Genomic DNA, 19,959 nt, shown 5'->3' with positions numbered 1-19,959 from the left:
GCCTACATGTTGGGGAAGCAAGGAATACCATTTTGAGGTCATGACAAAACCATTGAAAGTCAAAATAAAGACAATTTCCTAGAGTGCATGACACTTTTGAGGCAGTTTGATCCTTTCTTGCAGAGGTATACACCCCCATCAAATAGCACATACTTCTTGTCTGCCAGTCAGAATGTGTGGCACAGACCTATGACGGGCCAGCTGTCATGAGTGGGGCAGTTGGGGGTGTGCAAGCCCATTTTCGAGAACAGCATCCTGAAGCGATATATGTGCACTGTTATATGTGTATTTTTCTGATGTAAATGAAGAATTATTTAATGGAATTCAGACACTTCTTGTCTGAGCCTTATTTGTCAGAACTGGCACTACATTACCATATTGACCTGAAGACAGAGGAAGTGATGGTTGCCAAAAACTGTCTGAGGCGCAAGAAAGGCTGGTGCTGTTCAATACATGCTCCCAGTATACAACCTGCTGGACTCTGATATGTTCCCTTCACTGAAAGCTGTTATTCAGGTTGCCTTGACTATACCAGTTAGCAGCTGTAGCTGTGAATGGACTTTTAGTGCCTTGCGTCTGCTCCATAAATGGCTCAGGAGGACCATGGGGCAAAGCAGACTCCAGCACCTGGCTGTGATGTCAGTTGAGAAGGAGGTGCTTGAGAGAGTCAATAGAGAGTGATATATTTGCCACCCTCAAGGTGAGGCAACACAGCTTCATTTTCCCAATGTAGAAAGAATCATCTGCAGAGATGTTTTAAGCCAAAAGGGGAGAGAATGGTTAAGTGAGAATGTTCCTTAGGTTAAGCTGGGTTGGGTTTTGGGGTGCGTTGAGCCAATGTTAAAACAATGTTTATTTATGATTCATTTATTGTTGGCTTCATTATCCTTTAATTTGATGCTGGTAGTTCATGAAGAAAGTTACATTCTTTTTTTTCATTTATTCTATATTTTGCATAATTATAAATAAATAGTTATCCAGTGAAATTATTGATTTAGCAAGAGGGTTTAACACTTTTGCAAGGCACTGTATCCGTGTCACATTCTCATTAGGGGCTGAGCACCCTTAAATGCTCTAGAATCGCCTCTGGATAAACGCATACTCAGTTTCACAGTTGCACACTCTCTGTGTGTTCACCTCTGTATGCGCTTCTAAGTTGCTTGTGACGACTAAACACTCCTAAAGAGTTCAAAGGGAAATTAAGAAGCTGCAATTGTTTAATCAACGAGCTTTAGGCTATGTTTTTATATTAATTGATGTCGCTTTGCTTATGGACATATGGAGTTTATGTCCTGTTTTTACAGATCTGAATAAATCAATATCGTGTATAAATAAGATACTATTATGTTTTTGTTTCTTTTGCCCATCCTATCCAGATTCAAAATCTGTCATTTTCATAGTCATGGAATGCTTCACTTCACAGCTATTGACTAGAGAAAACGAATATCCACTAAATGTCCATTACAAAACTAACTTTACCTCCCTTTCCAAGGCAGCTCCAAGGCAACGCCTTAGCGTCACTCGGACTTAGGATCATGGGAAACTCTTTCCCTACTCAGGAAGCGGAGGGAAATTTGAAATATTTCGATATTATAGTATTAAAAGTATGAATTGTCATTATTTCAGTAGTTCACACTATTGCAGTGATCATAAACAAGAATAATATTTGATTGATATTCATGATATTTAAAATGAAATGCCACTAGTTTTCTTTGTTGTTGTTGTTAGCATCCGCTAACGTTAACGAACAGCATAGCTAGCCAACCCGGGCTTGTTGCTGTGGACGCCACATTAGCATAAAAAGCTACCTAGACAGAAGCTAAATCAGCGTTGTGTTATCATTTTTGTTTTACATGTTACTGTCCGATCGATGTGAAGTTGTGCATTATTTTCCCAATTTCGTTTAGCTAGTCCCTACCAATACCATTATGAAGCACCAACTCGAGCTGACAGTGAGATGATTGTCGATGAAATCCCCATCGACCTTAAAGGGGGTTTACGTGAATAATATTACTGATTAAATGGAACTGAAGCTGGAGGTTGTGTTGTCGTCCAGCATCAAACGAAAGAAACCATGGCCACGGTTCTGTTGGCTCGGATTGGTGAGGGCACTGATATATTGACATTTATGTGTGGATATTAGCAATGTATGATTGCAGACAATGAACGTACAATTAACTATTAAAAACACGTATTATTTATGCATTTTGTGCTTTGCTTGCTTTTTCCAGGAGAATGAGTCTGTTTTCCTACTGGATGACAAGAGGATCAGTGAGATCAACATGGTCTCTGGGCGGACCAAGAAGAAGACCCCCAAGCTGCACACTATGCTCCCCAGGGTAGTAACAATGGCTGCATCCCAGAACGGTACACTTTCGGGTTCCTTCTCATTTCAACACCATTTCATTCCATGGACACGGCAGCAATCCTCATTCCCATGATTTCTTTCCATTTGTAGGTGTGTGGCTTGCAGGATTGCTGGTCTCAGGAGAGATGTTTCTATGGAACAGGGACAAAGACTTGTTAAAAACGGCATCAGCTGTTCCTACAGTAGCTCAGCTCATCAGTGTGGCCCAAGGTCTGTATGTGCTTAGACCAGTACCAGAACGAGCCATTTTCAAGCTTGCCTAAACAGCTCCATGTTCTTACTGCACACATGTGTGTCTGTGTGTGTATACAGGTTCTGGCGTGCGCCTTTCTTTAGGGGTTTCTGCGGATGGGATGCGGGCGTTGCTGCTGTCTGTGACTGGGCAGGTGTTCCTGTGGGAGTGTGTGGATGTGCGGGACCTGGCAGGCCTGCGCGACGGCCCTGCCAGAGGGCGCTGGGCTCAGATACAACATCCTGACCACATCTCTCTGCCGTCCCTAACGGACAAGGAGACGTCGCCACACAGCATCTTCATCAAGGGGGAGGTGAGTTGGGATCGTAATGATCTGGTGGCAAACGTTCCGACCATGCCCTCGTTTCTCCTTCCTGTCTTTGACGTTTTTTGACCTCCTCGTTTCTCTCTCTCTATCAGGCAGTGGGGGATGTCTGCCTGTCTGCGTTTGTTTTCACCGTGGGCGTGGAGCTCTGTGTCACTTTCCTGAAGATCCAATGGGAGGAAGGCCAGAAGACCAGTGTCAGGTGAGTGTTGGGAAAGAGTGCTCCAGGGAAAGAGTGCTCCAGGTCAAGGGCTCTGTACTTTCACTGTCGTGATTCACAGCTTTCATTGCGTGGTCTGTTTCCCTGCAGTCCTGTTGGGTACAGGGTACATTGGGTCACCAAGACGTACGCCATGTCCCGCCTCACCCCACCCTGTCGCCCGGTGAAGTCCAGAGGGGCGCTGGTGGGGGCATTCTCCCCCGAGGGCCTGCTGTTAGCCGTAGTCCTGAACCAGAGAGACCCCAGGGTAAGAGCACGCGTGTCCTCATGACATTCCACTAAGTGACCAAGTCATCCGGTCGAAAAAAGAAACGCAAATCTGCCGCAATCTGTGACTAGCCCGCCGTTCGTGTCGGCTCCCTGTGTGTCTTCAGGCTACCCAGGTTCTGTTTGTGAGCACCCAGAACTTTGTGACTGTGTCCAGCGGACTGGGGGGGTGCGGCAACAGGAATGCCAACGTCCCTGCCAGGTACATGAGGTATGTGTCAGCACAGCGTGCTACGTGACTAGCGTTGGGAGAACAGCACGGAGGGGTAGCACCCACCTGGGTGTGTTAGTGATGACCCTTCCCTTGTCCCGCAGGTCCTACTGGGTGGGCGGTGTGAGCTGGGCTGCTGGAGGCCTCCACCTGGCCTGTGTGCTGAAGAGGGGCTCCTTCCTCATGCTGGTTCGTCTGGGGGCGCTGCTCTCTCTGTCTACATCGGGGTGTAACGTGGACTTTGGACCGGCCCACTTCCTGCCCCTGCATCCATTAGTCACCTATAGGTGAGCGTGGCAGGGTTTCCACACGGTTTTGATCGTCCAAAATGTTCTGGTTTATGTTTCTCCGTCAGTTGGAGATGCTTTGTCATCAGCAGTCCGCCTGTGGATTGTTATTCTTTCCAACAGGGCTTTTCCAAAACTCACTCTGGATTATTTTCCATGTGTCTAGATCCATTACTGCTTTTATTCTCGATTCCTTTCTTCTCTGTCATCTGGAGTCATCTGTCTCTCTCTCTCTTCTCTTCCAACATGGTCATTGTGTCATTGTTCTCATGTAAGTACTTCAGGGACGAGCACATTCTGGTCTTGATATTCTGCACAACACACTTCTACTAGGCCGTAACTCAACGTTCTCACCGGCTTGATGGCACTTGAAATCCAGTTAAATCACTGACGTGTCTGCAGATCCTTTCTACCTTGACTTACATGCCTGTTGTCTGCATGTGACTGTACTACCGTGCCATACTGGGGAATGATGAAGTGTTGTTCTGGTGTCATAGGCAATACTAATAATAAGCTTACTCGTCTCCTGTCACTCTCCTCCGACCGCTTCTCTCCTCCTCGTCGCCCGTCCTCAGACCTCCAGTCTCTGCGGGCGCGGCCGGGGTTGACCCCCTGTCCAGCTCCAGTCAGTCCGCGCGGGACACCCTGCGGCAGCGCTACTCTGTGACCTGGCACCCCCGGCTGCCCTACCTCATCGTGTCCGACGGCTACGTGGCCACGGTGCTGCGGGTCCCGGAGCCGCCCGCCCCCGGCGCCCTCCTCGGGGCTCTGCTCCGCCACGCCTCCCGAGGCCTGGAGGAGGCCAGCAGGGCTCTGGAGAGAATACAGGTGAGAGGTGGCCCCGCCTGGGTTTGGATTTTAGACCGCTCCCTTTCACGCCTTCACATCTCCGCTTTGGCCACCTCCTCTGACTGCGCGTGTCACTCTGTGTGGTCTGATGTCTGCTGTTCCTTTTGACCTGGATTCACGTCCTCCCACTCCTGTTTCAGCCCTGCGCCAGGGAGTGGCTGGAGTCCATGTCCTGTCTGAAGCCTGGGAGCAGTCTGCAGGAGCTGAGAGCCAGGCTCACACCGGTCCCAACCCCGGCAGCTGCGTCCACCCTGCCTCTCTTCCTACAGGACCGGGGAGGCCTTGGAGACACCGGGGAGCTGGTCCAGAGAGTTCAGGTCAGCTGACTGACACACACTGGTCCCGTCTCCTGGGTCATGGTTTCTGTTAAATCCATTTAGGGGTTGTTTGTCATGCTTCCTCAGGCTCTGTTCGACGACGACTCGGATCTCGAAGGACCGCCTCCTGGGTCGCATGCGGAGGACGGGGGTCGGCTGTTGTTCGCCTCCATGTTTGACACCCTGCATGCCCTCTCCGACACCCCGGTTGACCCTGACACCTGTCCTCCTGACCCCAGTCCTCCACCTGACCCTAATGCTACCTCTGTGGACTCCGAGAGGAGACCCCGAGCCTTCCCTCCTGAGCTCCGGGGGGTCCAAGGCAGCCTGCTGACAGCGTGGGCCCTCGGCGTGTCACTAGGTGGTGCCGTGGAGCAGAGAGAGGCCCTGCTGAGGTACGCAGTCTGCTGTGCTGTACGTTTCGCCGCTCTCCTCCGTATGACCTCCGTCCCCAGCTCCCGCGCGGGGAGGAGAAAAAAGAAGACTGCTGTTCCCTTCTCCTCCCACCTCCTCCTTTTCCTCAGGACTCTTCTCTCGTTCCTCCCCTGGGATAGCCCTCTCACGGGGGGAAGGAGCTGCTTGGGCGTGGTGGTGGAGCTCACCCAACAGCTAGTGGGCCTGCTCCTCTCCTCGCCCCCTGGTCAGACTGGCTCCGAGCCCTCCTCCCAGACCCTGTCAACAGCCCTGCTCCTTCTGCAGCTGACCTCCAAAAGTCTGGACCACACGTACGGCCTCCAGCAGAAATCCTCCTTCACAGATGTCTACTGTGTGCCTTTCCTGCAAGAGGAGGAGGAGGAGGAGGAGGAGGAGGGAGGGGTTTCCGGACCAGGACAACGGGACACCTCCCAGAGGCCCTCCAGCAGGTAGTCATTCTCTAGCGCAAATGTGCGTCCATGAGAGCGTGTGTGATCAGTCAACACCAGCGGCCATTTTGGGTTCCTTCAGTCTGATCTGCGTCCTATTGCTCTGACGTGGTTCTCCTCCAGGCTGCGGGGAGTGTGGCGTGAGGTGTACAGACACGCCCTACAGCGCTGGGAGGAGCTGAAGTACCGCCGGAGAGCTCCGGGCCGGGAGGAAGAGCGTGGCCGCGTGTCTGTCGTCCTGTCCCAGATCCAGGCAGCGCTGCAGCGGGTGGGAGACAGGCTGGGGGATGGGCCCGTTCTGCGGAGCTACACGGGTAGGAGCTGGGCGGGTGTCGGACTTCTGTACACTGATGCGACACGGTACGCGACGATTCAAACTGTGTTTTGGTTACCCAGGGGAAGAGCACTTCCTGCTTGGTTCCTACCCGGAGAGCGCCCAGGTTTGGAGGGCGGAGCTGTGGGCGGAGAGAGAGAGAGGTGAGAGGGATGGTGCGGTCGGTGTGCGGTGTTTGAGGAACAGTCGCTAACCAAACGCTTCACCTCCTGTCATTCCAGGCGGGCCTCGGAGTGCGTTCGCTGAGACGCGTCTTTGTCTGTCTCTGCTGTACGGCCTGCTGTTCAGGTACTGTCTGAAAGAAGCCCAGGCGCTTGGCGACCACATGGCCCGTGTTTTACTCCACCGGGCCGGACCGCACAGGGACGACCCGCACCGCAGCACCGGTATGTTGGCGGTAGTCCCTGAGGCTGGAGGGACGTGGGGTTAATATCATGTTGTCTGTATCAGCTGAAGCGGTCGTGTGTTGGTTGTAGATGAGGCTGAACCTGTCTCCTGGCTGCCCGCCGATATCCACCCTGAGGCTGCCTGTGCCGTAGTCCAGACCCTGGGCCGCTTCATGGCCTCCTATTTCACCAACCAGCCCCTTCTCATCCTGCCCCCCCACAGTGTGGACGTACTGCCCCCCATACACCTGCCTCATTGTAAGAACCTCTCCCTCAACACACACACACACACACGCACGCGCGCACACATGTCAGTGTTTGTCTCTACAGGCCGGTGTGTTAACCTGTGTGTCCGCTCCCCCAGCCCCGGGCGTTGGACGTCTGGTACCCCTGTGCCAGGAGGGGGTGTCGGGGGCGGTACGGGCCCAGCAGCTGTCAGGGGTGTGGACGGTGGGCTATGCCCAGGACCTGCTGCTTCAGGGGGGGCTGCTTCCTGAGGCCACCTGGCTGGCCCATCGTCTGGGGGACTGGAAGACGGCGGCCTCCCTGGGCCTGGCCTACAAAACCTACTGCACCGAGCACTATGACTTCACCGGGTCAGTGGGGTTAAGCATCTGTATGCACTCACCGTTTCACCACACCGCACCTCTGTTTGTTTTCTAATGGCCGTCTGTTGCCGCCTCAGGCTCAGGTGGAGAGAACTACAGTTACCAGCGGCCCTTGAGCCTGGGAGCATCTTTCAGAGTCAGCTGGAACGTCTACTGGGCAGGAAGCCTGGGGCTGAAGAAGACAAGGAGAGCTACAAGAGCTTCACAGGTGTGTTGCACCTGGCTGTGTGACAGTGCAGTCTGCCTCCTCTCCTCTCTCCGTCTGGGCTTTTTGTCCTCGCCTCGCTCATCATTCTTACCTTCCCCCCCGTCAGACTCTCTGGAGGGGGAGGACACGGAGTTGTTGCAGGGTTCGGTGCAGGAGATCCTGAAGGCATCTGTCATGGCCGGGGTTGATGTGTTGTCTCAGCCCCTGGGAGCTCTGCTGGACTCGGCCAAAGACCTGGCCTCCGGTCTCCCCGCCCTGGTGCCCCTGGGGCTGTATCTGCCCGCCCCCCCGCTCTACTGTCCCCAGCCTGCAGCCAACACGCAGGTACCACGGAGGACACCCGGGCGCTGAGACCACGGATCACCGTAGAAAAACTTCAATATCTAATAACGGATGTTGAATCTTGGGGTGTCCTTTTTACAGGAAGGGGTTGTAAATACAGTGTTCCCTATACCTAGGACCTGTCTGGGGCGTTGGGGCAACAGTTGGAGGAGGCGTCCCGTCACAGGGTGTCAGGGCTCCTCCAGGGGGCGCTGCTCCTCCTGAGGTCTGCCCGCTGCTCCCGCCCCGCTGCCCAGTGGTACCTCAGCCGTCTGCGACGCTCCCGACGCCTCCAACAAAAGGTTCCTCACCCTGCCGTCCCTCTTCCCTAGACCCCACCCCCCTCCCCAGGCTCCACCCCCTCCTATCTGTACACACCCCCCCCCCCCAACTGTAGAACTCTCTGACAGTCACTTTCGTGATGCCGACATCTGTGGCTAATTTGGCGTTTGGTCTTCAGATCCATCAGAAGTACTTCCGGCGGCAGCGGGAGGCTGACTCCTTTCCGGGGGGCCTGTTGAAGTTTGTGAACCGCCGTGGATTCTTCGGGCTGGGACCCAGTGGAGATGGAAACCTGGACTCTGTCACCATTCAAACTATCAGTAAGACACTGTCTGCTGTTGGTCTCATGTTCTGTCAACCTTTGAATCGTAGCCTAATTCCAGAGCTTTCTGCCAGTCTGCTTCAGAGAGCTGTGTGGCCTCTGCTGGATGCTCCATGTCAGGGACAAGCTCTCGATGTCTTGCCGGACGTATCAGGCCGCAAGGAACTGTGGGAAAAATGCCCAGGTACAACGCAAAGCTGTTTTTTAGTGTGTGTGTGTGTGTTTGTGCGCATGCGTGTGTTGTCCTCTATCGTTCCGTAGCCGGTCAGCAACGTGTTGGCGTGTGTGTTTCAACCCCGCAGGTCCCTGCAGGTGACGGGGAGGTGACAGCTGCGGGCCAGGAGGTTCTTCGCTGGACCTGTCGTTACCTACCCTTCTCCCGCTTCCTGAACGCTGAGGAGATACTCCAGGACATCATCCTCAGCCTGGTGTCTGAGTTGCCCCCCGGACCCCTGGTAAACCCCAGCCGCTCTCGCCTCGCTCACACGCAGGCCTTCCTGTTCAGTCCCCGCCCGGTCCTCGCACACATGGCTGGGTGTGTCTGACGCCAGGATGTTGTCTGTCTCCAGGTGGCAGAGTCTCTGGTGAGGGTCTTCCCCGAGGGGGAGGAGTCAGTCAGGGTTCCTCTGAGGGAGAAGTACAACTCATTGCTGCAGAGACTGAGGTCATGTCCTGTCCCAGGTAGTTACCGCCGTCTCTGGGCTTCAGCTTCCCGCTTCAAAAATCAGAATGTATCGCAAATGTCTCATCCCCATTTTTACAGTCCTCTCCCCTCTCTATTTTTCTCTCTGGCTTCCAGCGTCGAGACATGACAGCCAGAAGAGCAGGGAGAAGGAGGAGGGGGAGGAGACGTTGGCGATTTTGATGCAGGAGCGACTCGGCCGGAGGAGGAAGAACCTGAAGCGTCTGGCCAGGCACCTGGCTCCCACGGAGCTCTATCTGTGGGAGTGGGAGGAGGAGGAGGAGAGGGGGGGAGCAGACCAGGGGGCTGCGGCCACGCTTGGGAGGTTCTCCCTGGGTACCAGCCTGAGCAACAGCACCGTGACCGACTGCGGGAGCCCCCCACTGTGTAGCGAGGGAGACACGGCGGAGAACACCACGGACAACTCCGAGGCTCTCTCCTCTGACCTCCTCAGCAGGCCTCGTCACAGGTAGGCTGGCCCCCGAGGCTTAGATTGGTGAGCTACATCGGAAAATCTTTTCATCTACAACATATCTTTCAGTTACCCGTTATGTTTTCAGCGGCAGCAAGACAGCGAAGTTGCCAGACGTAGCCGACAAGCCCGGAAAGAGAGAAGTCCCAACGGATCAGAGGGCCCGGGAGGGGGGCCGGAACCGTGCCGGCCCTGCCCATGACCCCGCTGCGGGGGACGGCCCCTGCCCGGCTCTGCCCGTGGTGGGAACCTGGGAGTTCGAGCTGGAGGATGAGGAGTACCTGAGTTTCCTGGAGCTCTTCTTTAGCTTCGTGTTGGAGAAGGACGGCCCGGACCCGGACTGTGACCCTCCCCTGCTCAGGTCCTTCTGTGGCCAGCTGAGAGAGAAGGAGCTTCACTCCCTCACGTTCGATGTTCTCACCACCCTGCGCCGCCGCCAGAGAGACGGACGTCACGTGACCCGGAGGCCAGGGGGGGTTGATTCCCCCGTGTTCCGAGCCGGGAGGTGCTTCAAGCCAGACCTTGTTTCCACGCTGGAACCGCCCGCTACGTTCCTCCGCGGTGAGCTTCCCACGTCCAGACCCAGCGGGTCTGCCAGCGCCCTGTCTCTCCCTGGGCTCGGCCCTGCCAAGCAGCAGGGCTTGTTCGGCGTCAGAATAAGGGCGGGCCTGACTCCAGGAGCCACACCTCAAAGAGGCCAGCTTGGCTCTGAGTGTAGTCCCAGTCAGAGCACGGTCCCCTGGGAGCAGCCATCCGAGCGCTGGGCCTTCGGGTCCCCGGCTTCCGCGGAGGATGTGGAGCTTCAGTGTGAGCTGGATCCCCAACTGGAGGCCCGGTTTCCTGGTCTGGCCCGGCTGCTGGAGTGGATGGTGCGCTGGGCTGATAAGAGGGTGCTCCTGGGACACAGGGGCCAGGGGAAGGAGAGGGGGGCAGGCAGGGGAGGGGTGGACAGAGGGAGGGGTGGGCCGGTGATCCGGGTCAAGGTGTCGGCTCCTGCAGTGCTCACAGCCCTCAGCATGTTGGAGAGCAGGTACACCACTGCCCTGCTGGGGAAGGACTGCTACAGCAGACACCTACAGGTGACCACAGGCATCATGACTCTCTATGAAGTAGTAATATGGCGGACTAAATAAGCCAAATCCCCAGAGACCAGAACCTCCACTGAATGTCCTTTATGATCATCCCCGTCTCCCCCCAGGTTCGGGACAGGCAGTGGACTGTGGCTCCGGTGCTGCAGCCTGAGATGGGCTGGAAGATGGAGAGAGAGAGTAGTGTGGATACTGGTTATCCTGGGTCAGCTGACACACCTGTTACTGTGCCAGAACCAGACCCACAGCACTGCCAGCTGTCTGAGTGAGTGACAGAGGCATGCGTGTGGGAGAGAGTGTGTGGGAGAGAGTGTGTGGGAGAGAGTGTGTGGGAGAGAGTGTGAAAGAAAAGGAGTGAGAGTGAAAGAAAAGGAGTGAGAGTGAAAGAAAAGGAGTGAGAGTGAAAGAAAAGGAGTGAGAGTGAAAGAAAGGGAGTGAGTGTGTGAAAGAAAGGGAGTGAGTGTGTGAAAGAAAGGGAGTGATAGTGTGAAAGAAAGGGAGTGGGTTATATAATTTTCTTCTGGATAAGGTGGGATCTTAATATCTCTCTTATTCTCCAGTGAGTCAGAGACTGAGGGCCTGGAGCCAGAGACATCCCTGGAGACCTCACGTGACCATGAAGGATTTACCTTTAACCCTGGGAGCGGTGTGACAGACTTCCCAGACAAGCTAGACCTTTCTCCTGAAAATGAAGGAGATGACAGCAATTGTGATGAGGTCTCAAGGTCGTCAGACTCTTTGGCGGTCCCCAACATCTGCGTCCACATCAACTGCCCCCGTCAGACCCCGAGCCCCCGCCAGACAGCGAGCCCCCGTCAGACCCCGAGCCCCCGCCAGACAGCGAGCCCCCGCCAGACAGCGAGCCCCCGCCAGACACCGAGCCCCCGTCAGACACCGAGCCCCCAACACCAGGTGCGCTGTGCCCATCAGAAACACACCAGTAGCATTTCTCTTGGTTCCTGGCTTTAATGTTTGGTTAAAACATCTCTAAGTGTGTCTGTCCTGTCTCCTCCCCAGGCCTTAACACTAGATGACCTGCAGTGCTCAGAGAGAGTAGAGGACAGTGTGAACTCACAGTGAGTAATGACTGGAAGAAACACAGGGGAAAATGTAGTTATTTAGTATTTGACATCAGTGCCAATGGCAACAATGGCGTGTTGTCTGAGGTGAGTTGGTAGGATACTATTACTACTGATGGTAAACTGAAGCCACAGTGTGGTATTACAGACACGGGATTGGAGCAGCCAGTTACTACAGCACCTGTTTTCTGTGCCGGGCCTTTGAAATAGTTTGACGATGTATATTATTTACATGACCGGTCGTGTGTGTTGTAGAGACTATGGTGAACCGTCTCCTGTCTCATGGTTCCCTAAGAACTGATAAGAAATGAGTGAGCCCAAAACCCCCAAAACGCTGTTTACTTTTTCAATCAATCAATCACATTTATTTATAAAGCCCTTTTTACAACAGCAGTTGTCACAAAGTGCTTTACAGAAACACCCGGCCTTAAACCCCATGGAGCAAACAACAGTAGTGTTGAATTTCAGTGGCTAGGAAAAACTCCCTAAGAAGGCCGAATTTTAGGAAGAAACCTAGAGAGGACCCAGGCTCAGAGGGGTGACCAGTCCTCTTCTGGCTGTGCCGGGTGAGATATTAAGAGTCCAATTGGAATAATATATTTTTTCTCTGGGCTAAATCCAGAGTCTATTTGATTCTAGACTAGGTCAAAAGTATGACCAGGTGGACAAGGACAGCAACGGGCCACCCAAACCAGGTACTCCGCAGGTGTGGACCAGGACCTCATCTCCTAAAATGTAAAACTGGAGGAGACTGAGAAAAGTTAGAAAATCGCATTCCTCATATCCCCCAGCACAATAATATAGCAGCGTAACACCTTGGAACTGAGACGGGGGGGTCCGGCAACACTGTGGCCCTACCCGGGGGAGGCCCCGGACAGGGCCCAACAAGCAGGAAATCAATCCACCCACATTGCCAGGCATCAACCAAAGGGACACCCACCAACCGCAACCCCCCCCAAATTATTATTTTCCATTGTTGTTGTGGGACAGATTTGGCGAGGGTACTTTGGATCGCTGACATGAAAAGCAGCCTTTGTGACATTCACTTGTGTTTCCGTTTCACCTCATGCCTTTCAGTGACGGTCCAGGATCCGCCAGCTCTCCCCAGGCCAGACCCCGGCCCATCCCCAGGGCAGGACCTCAGGCTGGGGCTCAGACAGCAGCCTGTGACCCTAACGTAGCACCGGCCCAGAGCAACGTCAATACTACCCCTCTTCCTGCCTCCGCTTCCGGCCACGCCTTGCCTGCCCAGACTGACCCGGTCAGACAGCTGCTGCAGGATGAGCTGTTCAAACTTGTCCAGGTTAATATGTGGCAATAGAAACGTGTATGTAGAGTGTGTGTTGTCGTGGCAACAACGTGTTCCGTGACTGTGCTTCCTCTCATCAGTTGCAGCAGGTCAATTTCATGAGTCTGATGCAGGTGGTGGGGGCGTCGTTTGTCAACCTCTCACAGAGCAATGCGCCCCCCCCTCACCCCAATATGATTCCGTCCCAGAACGACACGTCCCTCTTCCCCCAGTCCCAGGCCGGCGTACCAGCTCCCCAGACCTCAGCTCGGGCGAGCCTGGCCTCGGAGCCCCATCCCGGGCGAGACAGAACCGCGGACCAACCACAAATTCAGGAAATGCAGCCTTTAACCATCCGTCATGAGCCGTCCAGAGATATCCAGGGGGCACCCAGGATGCTGATCTCGTCCTCTCACGGCCTGCTGACCACTGTGGAGCCGACACAGACCGCCTTCAGTGTCCCTGTCATACTGCCCCCTGGTGGTGGCCCGCCACACGCCGCTCCCTACAGCTCAGGACTGAAGCTGCTTCAGCTGCCCCCTCTGCTGTCCCAGGGCCGGCCCAGCGATACGGGCCCCGTACGTGAAGCCTGGGCCCCCTTGCCTGAGAGGAGGCCCAGCACTACGCCGCCCCCCCACCTCAACCCCAGCCAGTACGACCCCGCTGCTCAGAGAAGGGAGAGAGAGTCCACCGCTCCGACGTCGTCCCTCAATCTGGCACAGTACGCCCCCCAACACCCCCCCGACCGGGCCCCCAGGACCCGGGTGGAGGCTCCTAGAAGGGATGAGCCGGTTCACCATCCCCTGGCCCTCCCGGCACACAGACCTCCGCCTGTTCATGGCCTCCCCCTCCTCCGCTTCCACCCCGACCCGCGTCCCCAAATCCCCCACATCCCCCTGCCCCTGTCCTCAATACCACTGACCATCTTCCCGGTAGCCGCTGGCCACCAGCCCAGACTACAGCTACTACAGGGAGGCCTGGAGCCTCCGAGGATGGTGTTGCCCCACGCCACCCGCCAGGCTCCTTTGCCGCGTCTCATCCCCCCAGAGGAGCTAATGGGCTGGGCCAGAGGACAACGGGGCGGGACGGAGTCCAGGCTCCAACTCCTCAGAGTGGGGACACAGGCACAGAACCACACCCGTGCAACGCCCTCCACCGTCACCCTCTCCAGCAAGAGGGGGAAGCGGAGAGAGGAGAGGTCGAGGAGAGAGGGAGAGAGGAAGGAGGTCACGTTCAGACCGGAGGAGTCCATCATACCCCCTCAAGAGTCCAGTAAGGAGGAGCCTGCTGATTCAGCTCCTGGTGAGGACTTAGTCTTCCCCCTGGGCACCTTTGACTCCAAGCTGACGGGTCAGGGACTGGTGGACAGATATTGGTCCACAACGGCTGAGCTCCATGCCTTTGCCTCCACGCACAAAAGACCCCCAGAGAGCCATGACGCCTGCACCAACACAGACCCCACTCCTCACTCAGCTGAAGATGCGTTTGCCCAAACTGCTGTCGCTTCCGCCGCTTCGAGACCTGCCGCCCTCCCCCCTGAGCTGTTCCTGAATCTGCGGTTCCCCGGAGAACCTCTCGTCCCGGCCTCAGGGAACCCTGGGGCGACTCCGGCAGGGAGGAACGCGGTGAGAGGACCTTTCGTTGACAGCCCTAATGGAAGATGTTCAGTCCACCAGCAGAGACCATTCATCCTATTTTTCACCTTTAATCACTGCGCCGGCTGGTCTCTCTCTGCCTCAGGATGTGCCGGGTCGCCAGTTCATCAGCGTGATCGATCTGGAGGACGACGCTCTGTTGCAGGAGTTGCCGTCGTGCCCCGAACCAGTGGACCAGGACGCCGCCCCTGTTCCGCCCTCTCCCCCGACCTACGCACAGCTCCACCTGCTGGCTGCCTCCGTCACTGCAGGCACCAGTCCGGGGGTGGACCCGCGCCCAGCCCCGCCAGGTAGCCCGAGTGGGAAACGCCTATCCACCCGGCTTAAGTGGCGGTGGGGTTCCAGTCTATGATCTGTCCTTGTCTGTAATACGTCCTCCAGGCTTCTCTGTGTCGTCCCCTCCGTCAGCCCGTCCTGAGCCCAGCGGAGACCCGGAGACGCTCCGCCTGCTGCAGGACAGAAGCCCAGGCCGACCCCTGGGGACCAGGACTCCGGGGGCCCCTCGCGGGATCCAAGTGACCGCACGTCTGTCCGAGATGGACGTCCAGCTCGCAGCCTTACAGGACATCGCGGATCACATGGAGAGAGAGTTCGCAAACACCCGACTGGTAAAGTCCCTTTCTCTTTCACATTTGTACTCCTCGTTTCCCCTTTGCCTGTCTGATGTTTGGCCGGTCAACATGACGTGATGTATGTCCCTTCTAGCTGGTGAGCACTATTGAGACTCTGGCTCCTGACGTGTTGGTGAGAAGAACACTGCTGAACAAGACTGTCACTCTGGCCATCTCACCGCGAGGTCAGAGCTACAATAAAGCCCTCCGACAGACCAAACCCCTGCCCCGGACAACTCCCAAACCGGCCCCCTAACTCTGTCTTGTCCTTTGTAGAAGGGTGGAGACCAGGTCTCTCCGAGCACCTTGGCACTGAGCTGAGAGAGGAAAAGAAGGAGCAGGAGGAGGAAGTAGGCCACGGTCCGTTAGTCAGCCAACCTCCTGGAGGTGTGAAACAGCCCCTCTCACCCCCCGCCCCTGCCATCCGGAACACCTCTTCTCTGCACCCACTCACACCAACAGGTGGACGCCGGCCCTCCCAAGCACTCCTGTCTCATTGTTTATTGCATCCATTTTACGGCATTCCAGCTTTCACCGAGAGAGGAGAGGCTGTGTGCTGAAATAACCCCACCGCGCTTCAGCAGTATATGGGCCATCCACTAGGCAACGGCAAGCCGGCTTTGTAATTGGGGGAATATATCCATGAGCTCATTCTTAACATCGTCGCCGTCTGGCTATGAAACGAGCGGTCACGGCACGGTGGATAAGTCACCGGTGTTTCTTATAGTGGTCAAATAATGTAGAACCCGTATCAAATCGAGGGAGAAGTTTGCTCACGTTTATTGGAAAATTGCAGCACAGATGTCATTCGGTGAACGTTCTTCTTCTCACTGTAATGTTGGTTGCCAGCTAGCCTATACATTAAGGGCATTTCTACATAGCAAAGATCAGGTTTCCAAGACAGTAACCCCCATGCCATATGGTCATCATAAAAGTTCCTATGGTCATTAGAGCACAACCTACAGAGAGATCATCTAAACAGAGATGTTTCTGTTGTTCTCATTATCTAGACACATTCACTTCCAATGAAACGTACATTCATATTGTCATTGTTAATGCTCAGATTCCACCCTGGTCATGGGATCCGATAGGAACCTCTCACTAGGGAGCTGACATGTGAGTGTCAGTGATGTCAGCGTAACTGTAGTCCCTTTAATTCCCCCGTAGTGGGCCAGGAGGCGGTAAAAGGTGGTCCGTCTCCGGTTTCCAGAGAGTACCGCCGAACACTCGTGTTACTGAATCACCGCAGGTGTAACTCTAGTGTCCAGCTGCCCCAGAACCGGGCGCGTTCTTGCGCGACGCTGTCGTCTGAGCCGGACATTGTATCGGCTGGGTTTTATGTGTGTTGGGTGCGGTTGGAGGCCTCCTGTCTGTGGTTGAATGTGACCTGTGTGTTGTGTGGCAGGCCAGGGGCGGTCTCCCGTTCGACCGGAAGCAGAGCAGCGTGTGACGGAGCTCGGTCAAGGTAAGAGCCGTCTCAACACACACTGTGAGAGAAGACACACACCTGGTCCTCGCCCAGCGCTGTCATGTTCCTCTGTACTGGTCACGACTCCGTATGTAGGATAGGCCGCAAAGCTGAAAGCTCTGTGTACAATGTACTTTTATTATTATGGGGACATTAAGGTAGCTGTGTGGGACATCCTTTTGAGGGCAGACTCATCTAACTTTTGTATTCATCTAAACATGCTGTTTTTTACCCAGTGGCAGATCGTTTGGGAGAGAGCTCTTACGTCTCCAGTTTGACTTGTGTTCAGACACTGAACAGTTGCACCGCTTTCTTCCTGCGTTAATCAGATGTGACATTGTCCACAGTAAGCGGACTGATGATGTTTTTCTCTTGCAGATTTTACGGAAAGCATGGACGGACAGCCGGGAAAGTAAGTCTGAAAACCAGCTGTGATCATTTAACTTGATGCTATATTTTTGCTGTTATATGTTCCCCTCTGTGTGAGTGGAAGTCCTATTCATGCCCTCCATCTTGTACTCAGGTGGGCAGACGAGACTCTGGGTCTCAGTGGGCTGAGTGATGTGGCGGACATTTTGGGGGAGTTGGTGAGGGAGGGAGGCATCTCCCCCACGGCCCTCGGGCTGTCCCACACACAAGCTGCCCGCCTCAACAGGTAGTAAACCCGCTCCACTTCTGGGTGGGATAGCCCCAGGCACTCTTATTGGCTTTCGGCAATGACTTGCTTGTGATTGGCAGCAGGTTGGACCAGCAGGAGACCGGCATGGCGGGACAGCGGGGGTCGAAAGCGGAGGAGGAGAGGAGAGAACTGAGGGTTTGGATGAGAAGGAAACAGAGGGAGCGACTGGTCGAGTACCGCAGACAGAAGGAGGAGCAGAGGCAGGGGGAGCGGAAGCCGTTCTCAGCCCCGGCTGCACTGGTGAGATGCGCTTCAGGGAACATCTGCTTTGTGTTCTGGAATGTTCCCAGGGCCTTCATTCACATCACTGTTTCTTTGTTTCTACAGAAACCAACTTCCAAAGACATAAACATCAGTAAGAAAATCAAGGAAGAGAAGGACAAGTACGCACACCTACCAATATATTGTTCCAAGTATCAGAATGGTGTGCGTGCGCGTGCGTGCTGATGCTGTGTGCGTGCGTGTGTGTGCGTGCCTGCGTGCTGACGTTGTGTGTTTTGACTGTCAGGATGATCCTGCTGGAACACCACAATCAGAGGGCCCGCGATGCCTGCAGTCTGATCGCAGACCTTCTCACCACCCCACTGACTCTTCCCGCTAACGCCAACCGAACACTGACCCTACCCTCCACCTCCACACGACCCCTTCCTGGCCAGACTGCCGGGAGCAGCCCCAGGTACGCCTCCTCTGGCTGGGTCATACTGCCTTTCTGTTTCCATGGATGTGGCTGACACCTAAATGGTTCTGGTTGGGTGGATGTCCCTTGCCCTTCTGTGATCTTCCAGGGGTCGTAGCCTGTCTGTAGGAGGGAAGGAGAGGACCAGTCCCAAATCCCAGGCGGGTAGAGCCCGCTCCTCCCCAGGGGCGATACCACGGGCCCTGAGAATGCCTGTGTCCTCAGGGGGGCAGGAGACACTGAGTGTCAGACTGGGACTACACAGACCAGGTTAGGGCATTGTCTATCTCCAAAGTGTTCTGAAAAATCTAGGTAATATGGTGAACTGGGATCGTATTCACGTTTGGTAGGATTTCTGTCTGAATGACTGACAAGTGGGTCTGTCTCTTGGGTGTTAGCGAGTGCTCTGCCAGGGGACCGTCTCTCTCAGGTGACCCGGAGGGGCATGATCACATCCCCGAGGGGCAGGAGTGTGACTGGACCTAAGACACCCACCCGGCCAGGTTAGAAACCCCCCACATGGCATTTCGACTACGCCTTTGACAAGTCTTACCTGCCATGTTCAGTTATTATAGATTACAATTTGTACTCCTGTTCCCCCCGTAGAGCAGAGACGGGAAATGAGCCAGTCCCCTCCTGGACGGAGAGGTGGAGGAGCGAGAGAGCAGAGGGAGACCGAGGAGAGGGAGGAGGAGGTGGTGAGCCCATGGAACCCCCCACCGGAGATCCGCAGGTTGCTGGGGCTCGAGGGAACAGAGTGCCGGGATGGGGCAGATGCCGGGGCAGATGCCAGCGCTGGGAGAGAAGGGATGGACTTCCCAGACACCCTGTCAGAAAGCACCGGAAGTATTCTAAGCAAACTAGACTGGGCTGCGATTGAAAGCATTGTGGCTGCAGAAGGGTCCATCTGACTGGCTGAAGGCATCATTACATTTGTCAATTTGCAGCAGCTCCTATCATGATGAGCGAGGACGAGGAACACATTAAAACCATTTATGTGCCTATATACTGGGATATTTACTTTGAAGCGTTTCAACTGTTCAACGTAGCATGTAGAGTTCAGTCTGTAACATAATTCTGTCTCGTCATGTCTTTGATAGCAGCTTGTACCAGAGAATCAGCATCACAATATTGTCTTTACTCCAGCCACATCTTTTCTGAATGACTTTGTGTGTTATTTTCTTTTGCTGCATTTCTTAAATTCCTTTTATATTTATTATTGTTCATATACAACCATGTTTCCAATACAGTTGGCATGCTGTGTAAAATAAATAAAGGCAGAATGCAATGATGTGCAAATCATTTAAACCCTAAATTCAATAGAAATTAGGACAAAGACAACATATCAAATGTTGAAACTGAGAAATGTTATTGTTTCTTGAAAAATGTATGCCCACTTTGAATTTGATGCAAACACGTTTTAAAAAATAACTAATCAGGTCAATTGGCAACAGGTCAGTAACATGAATGGATATAAAAAGAGCATCCCAGAGAGGATATGTACACCATGTGGGCAAATAGTGCAACATTTTAAGAATTACCTTCCTCAATGTAAAATTCCAAAGAGTTTGGAGATCTGAAAATCTATGGTACACATTTAAAGATTCAGAGAATCCGGAGAAATCTCTGTATGCAAGGGACAAACATGGAGAAAAACCAAAAAATCGGGCCCTCAGGCGGCACTGCATTAAAAACGGACACGATTCTGTAGTGGACATCACTGCATGGGTTCAGAACACTCCCAAAACCCATTGTCTGTGGACACAATACCTCGCTGCATCCACAAATGCAAGTTAAAACTCAACCGTGCAAAGAAGCCTTACATATACAGGATCTAGAAACACTGATGCCTTCTCTGGGT

General features: G+C 54.3%; 1 protein-coding gene across 1 annotated transcript; it reads left to right on the top strand.

Annotated features, from left to right (window-relative positions):
* Nucleotides 1-1,543: 1,543 nt before the first annotated feature.
* cplane1 (ciliogenesis and planar polarity effector 1) lies at nt 1,544-19,365 on the top strand. The gene is made up of 43 exons (XM_029125221.2): nt 1,544-2,102; nt 2,232-2,367; nt 2,459-2,578; nt 2,681-2,913; nt 3,021-3,127; nt 3,236-3,392; nt 3,520-3,623; nt 3,728-3,910; nt 4,486-4,738; nt 4,900-5,076; nt 5,164-5,939; nt 6,063-6,253; nt 6,336-6,416; nt 6,495-6,659; nt 6,750-6,917; nt 7,024-7,255; nt 7,345-7,475; nt 7,582-7,799; nt 7,934-8,098; nt 8,257-8,398; nt 8,475-8,584; nt 8,703-8,855; nt 8,970-9,081; nt 9,200-9,551; nt 9,643-10,633; nt 10,753-10,907; nt 11,203-11,554; nt 11,660-11,718; nt 12,799-13,024; nt 13,111-14,634; nt 14,750-14,954; nt 15,046-15,272; nt 15,370-15,460; nt 15,552-15,737; nt 16,681-16,740; nt 17,122-17,155; nt 17,267-17,398; nt 17,482-17,662; nt 17,750-17,805; nt 17,931-18,098; nt 18,208-18,368; nt 18,497-18,601; nt 18,705-19,365. Exons 1-43 carry the CDS (start codon nt 2,022-2,024, stop codon nt 19,007-19,009), a joined length of 9,765 nt encoding a protein of 3,254 aa, XP_028981054.2. The 5' UTR covers nt 1,544-2,021; the 3' UTR covers nt 19,010-19,365.
* The last annotated feature ends 594 nt before the right edge of the window (nt 19,366-19,959 follow it).

The sequence above is a fragment of the Esox lucius genome, chromosome 14 (genome assembly GCF_011004845.1).
Source record: "Esox lucius isolate fEsoLuc1 chromosome 14, fEsoLuc1.pri, whole genome shotgun sequence".
NCBI classification, from domain to species: domain Eukaryota; kingdom Metazoa; phylum Chordata; class Actinopteri; order Esociformes; family Esocidae; genus Esox; species Esox lucius.
The sequence above is the reverse complement of the archived record's forward strand: the minus strand, read 5'-3'. Positions and strand labels throughout refer to the sequence as shown.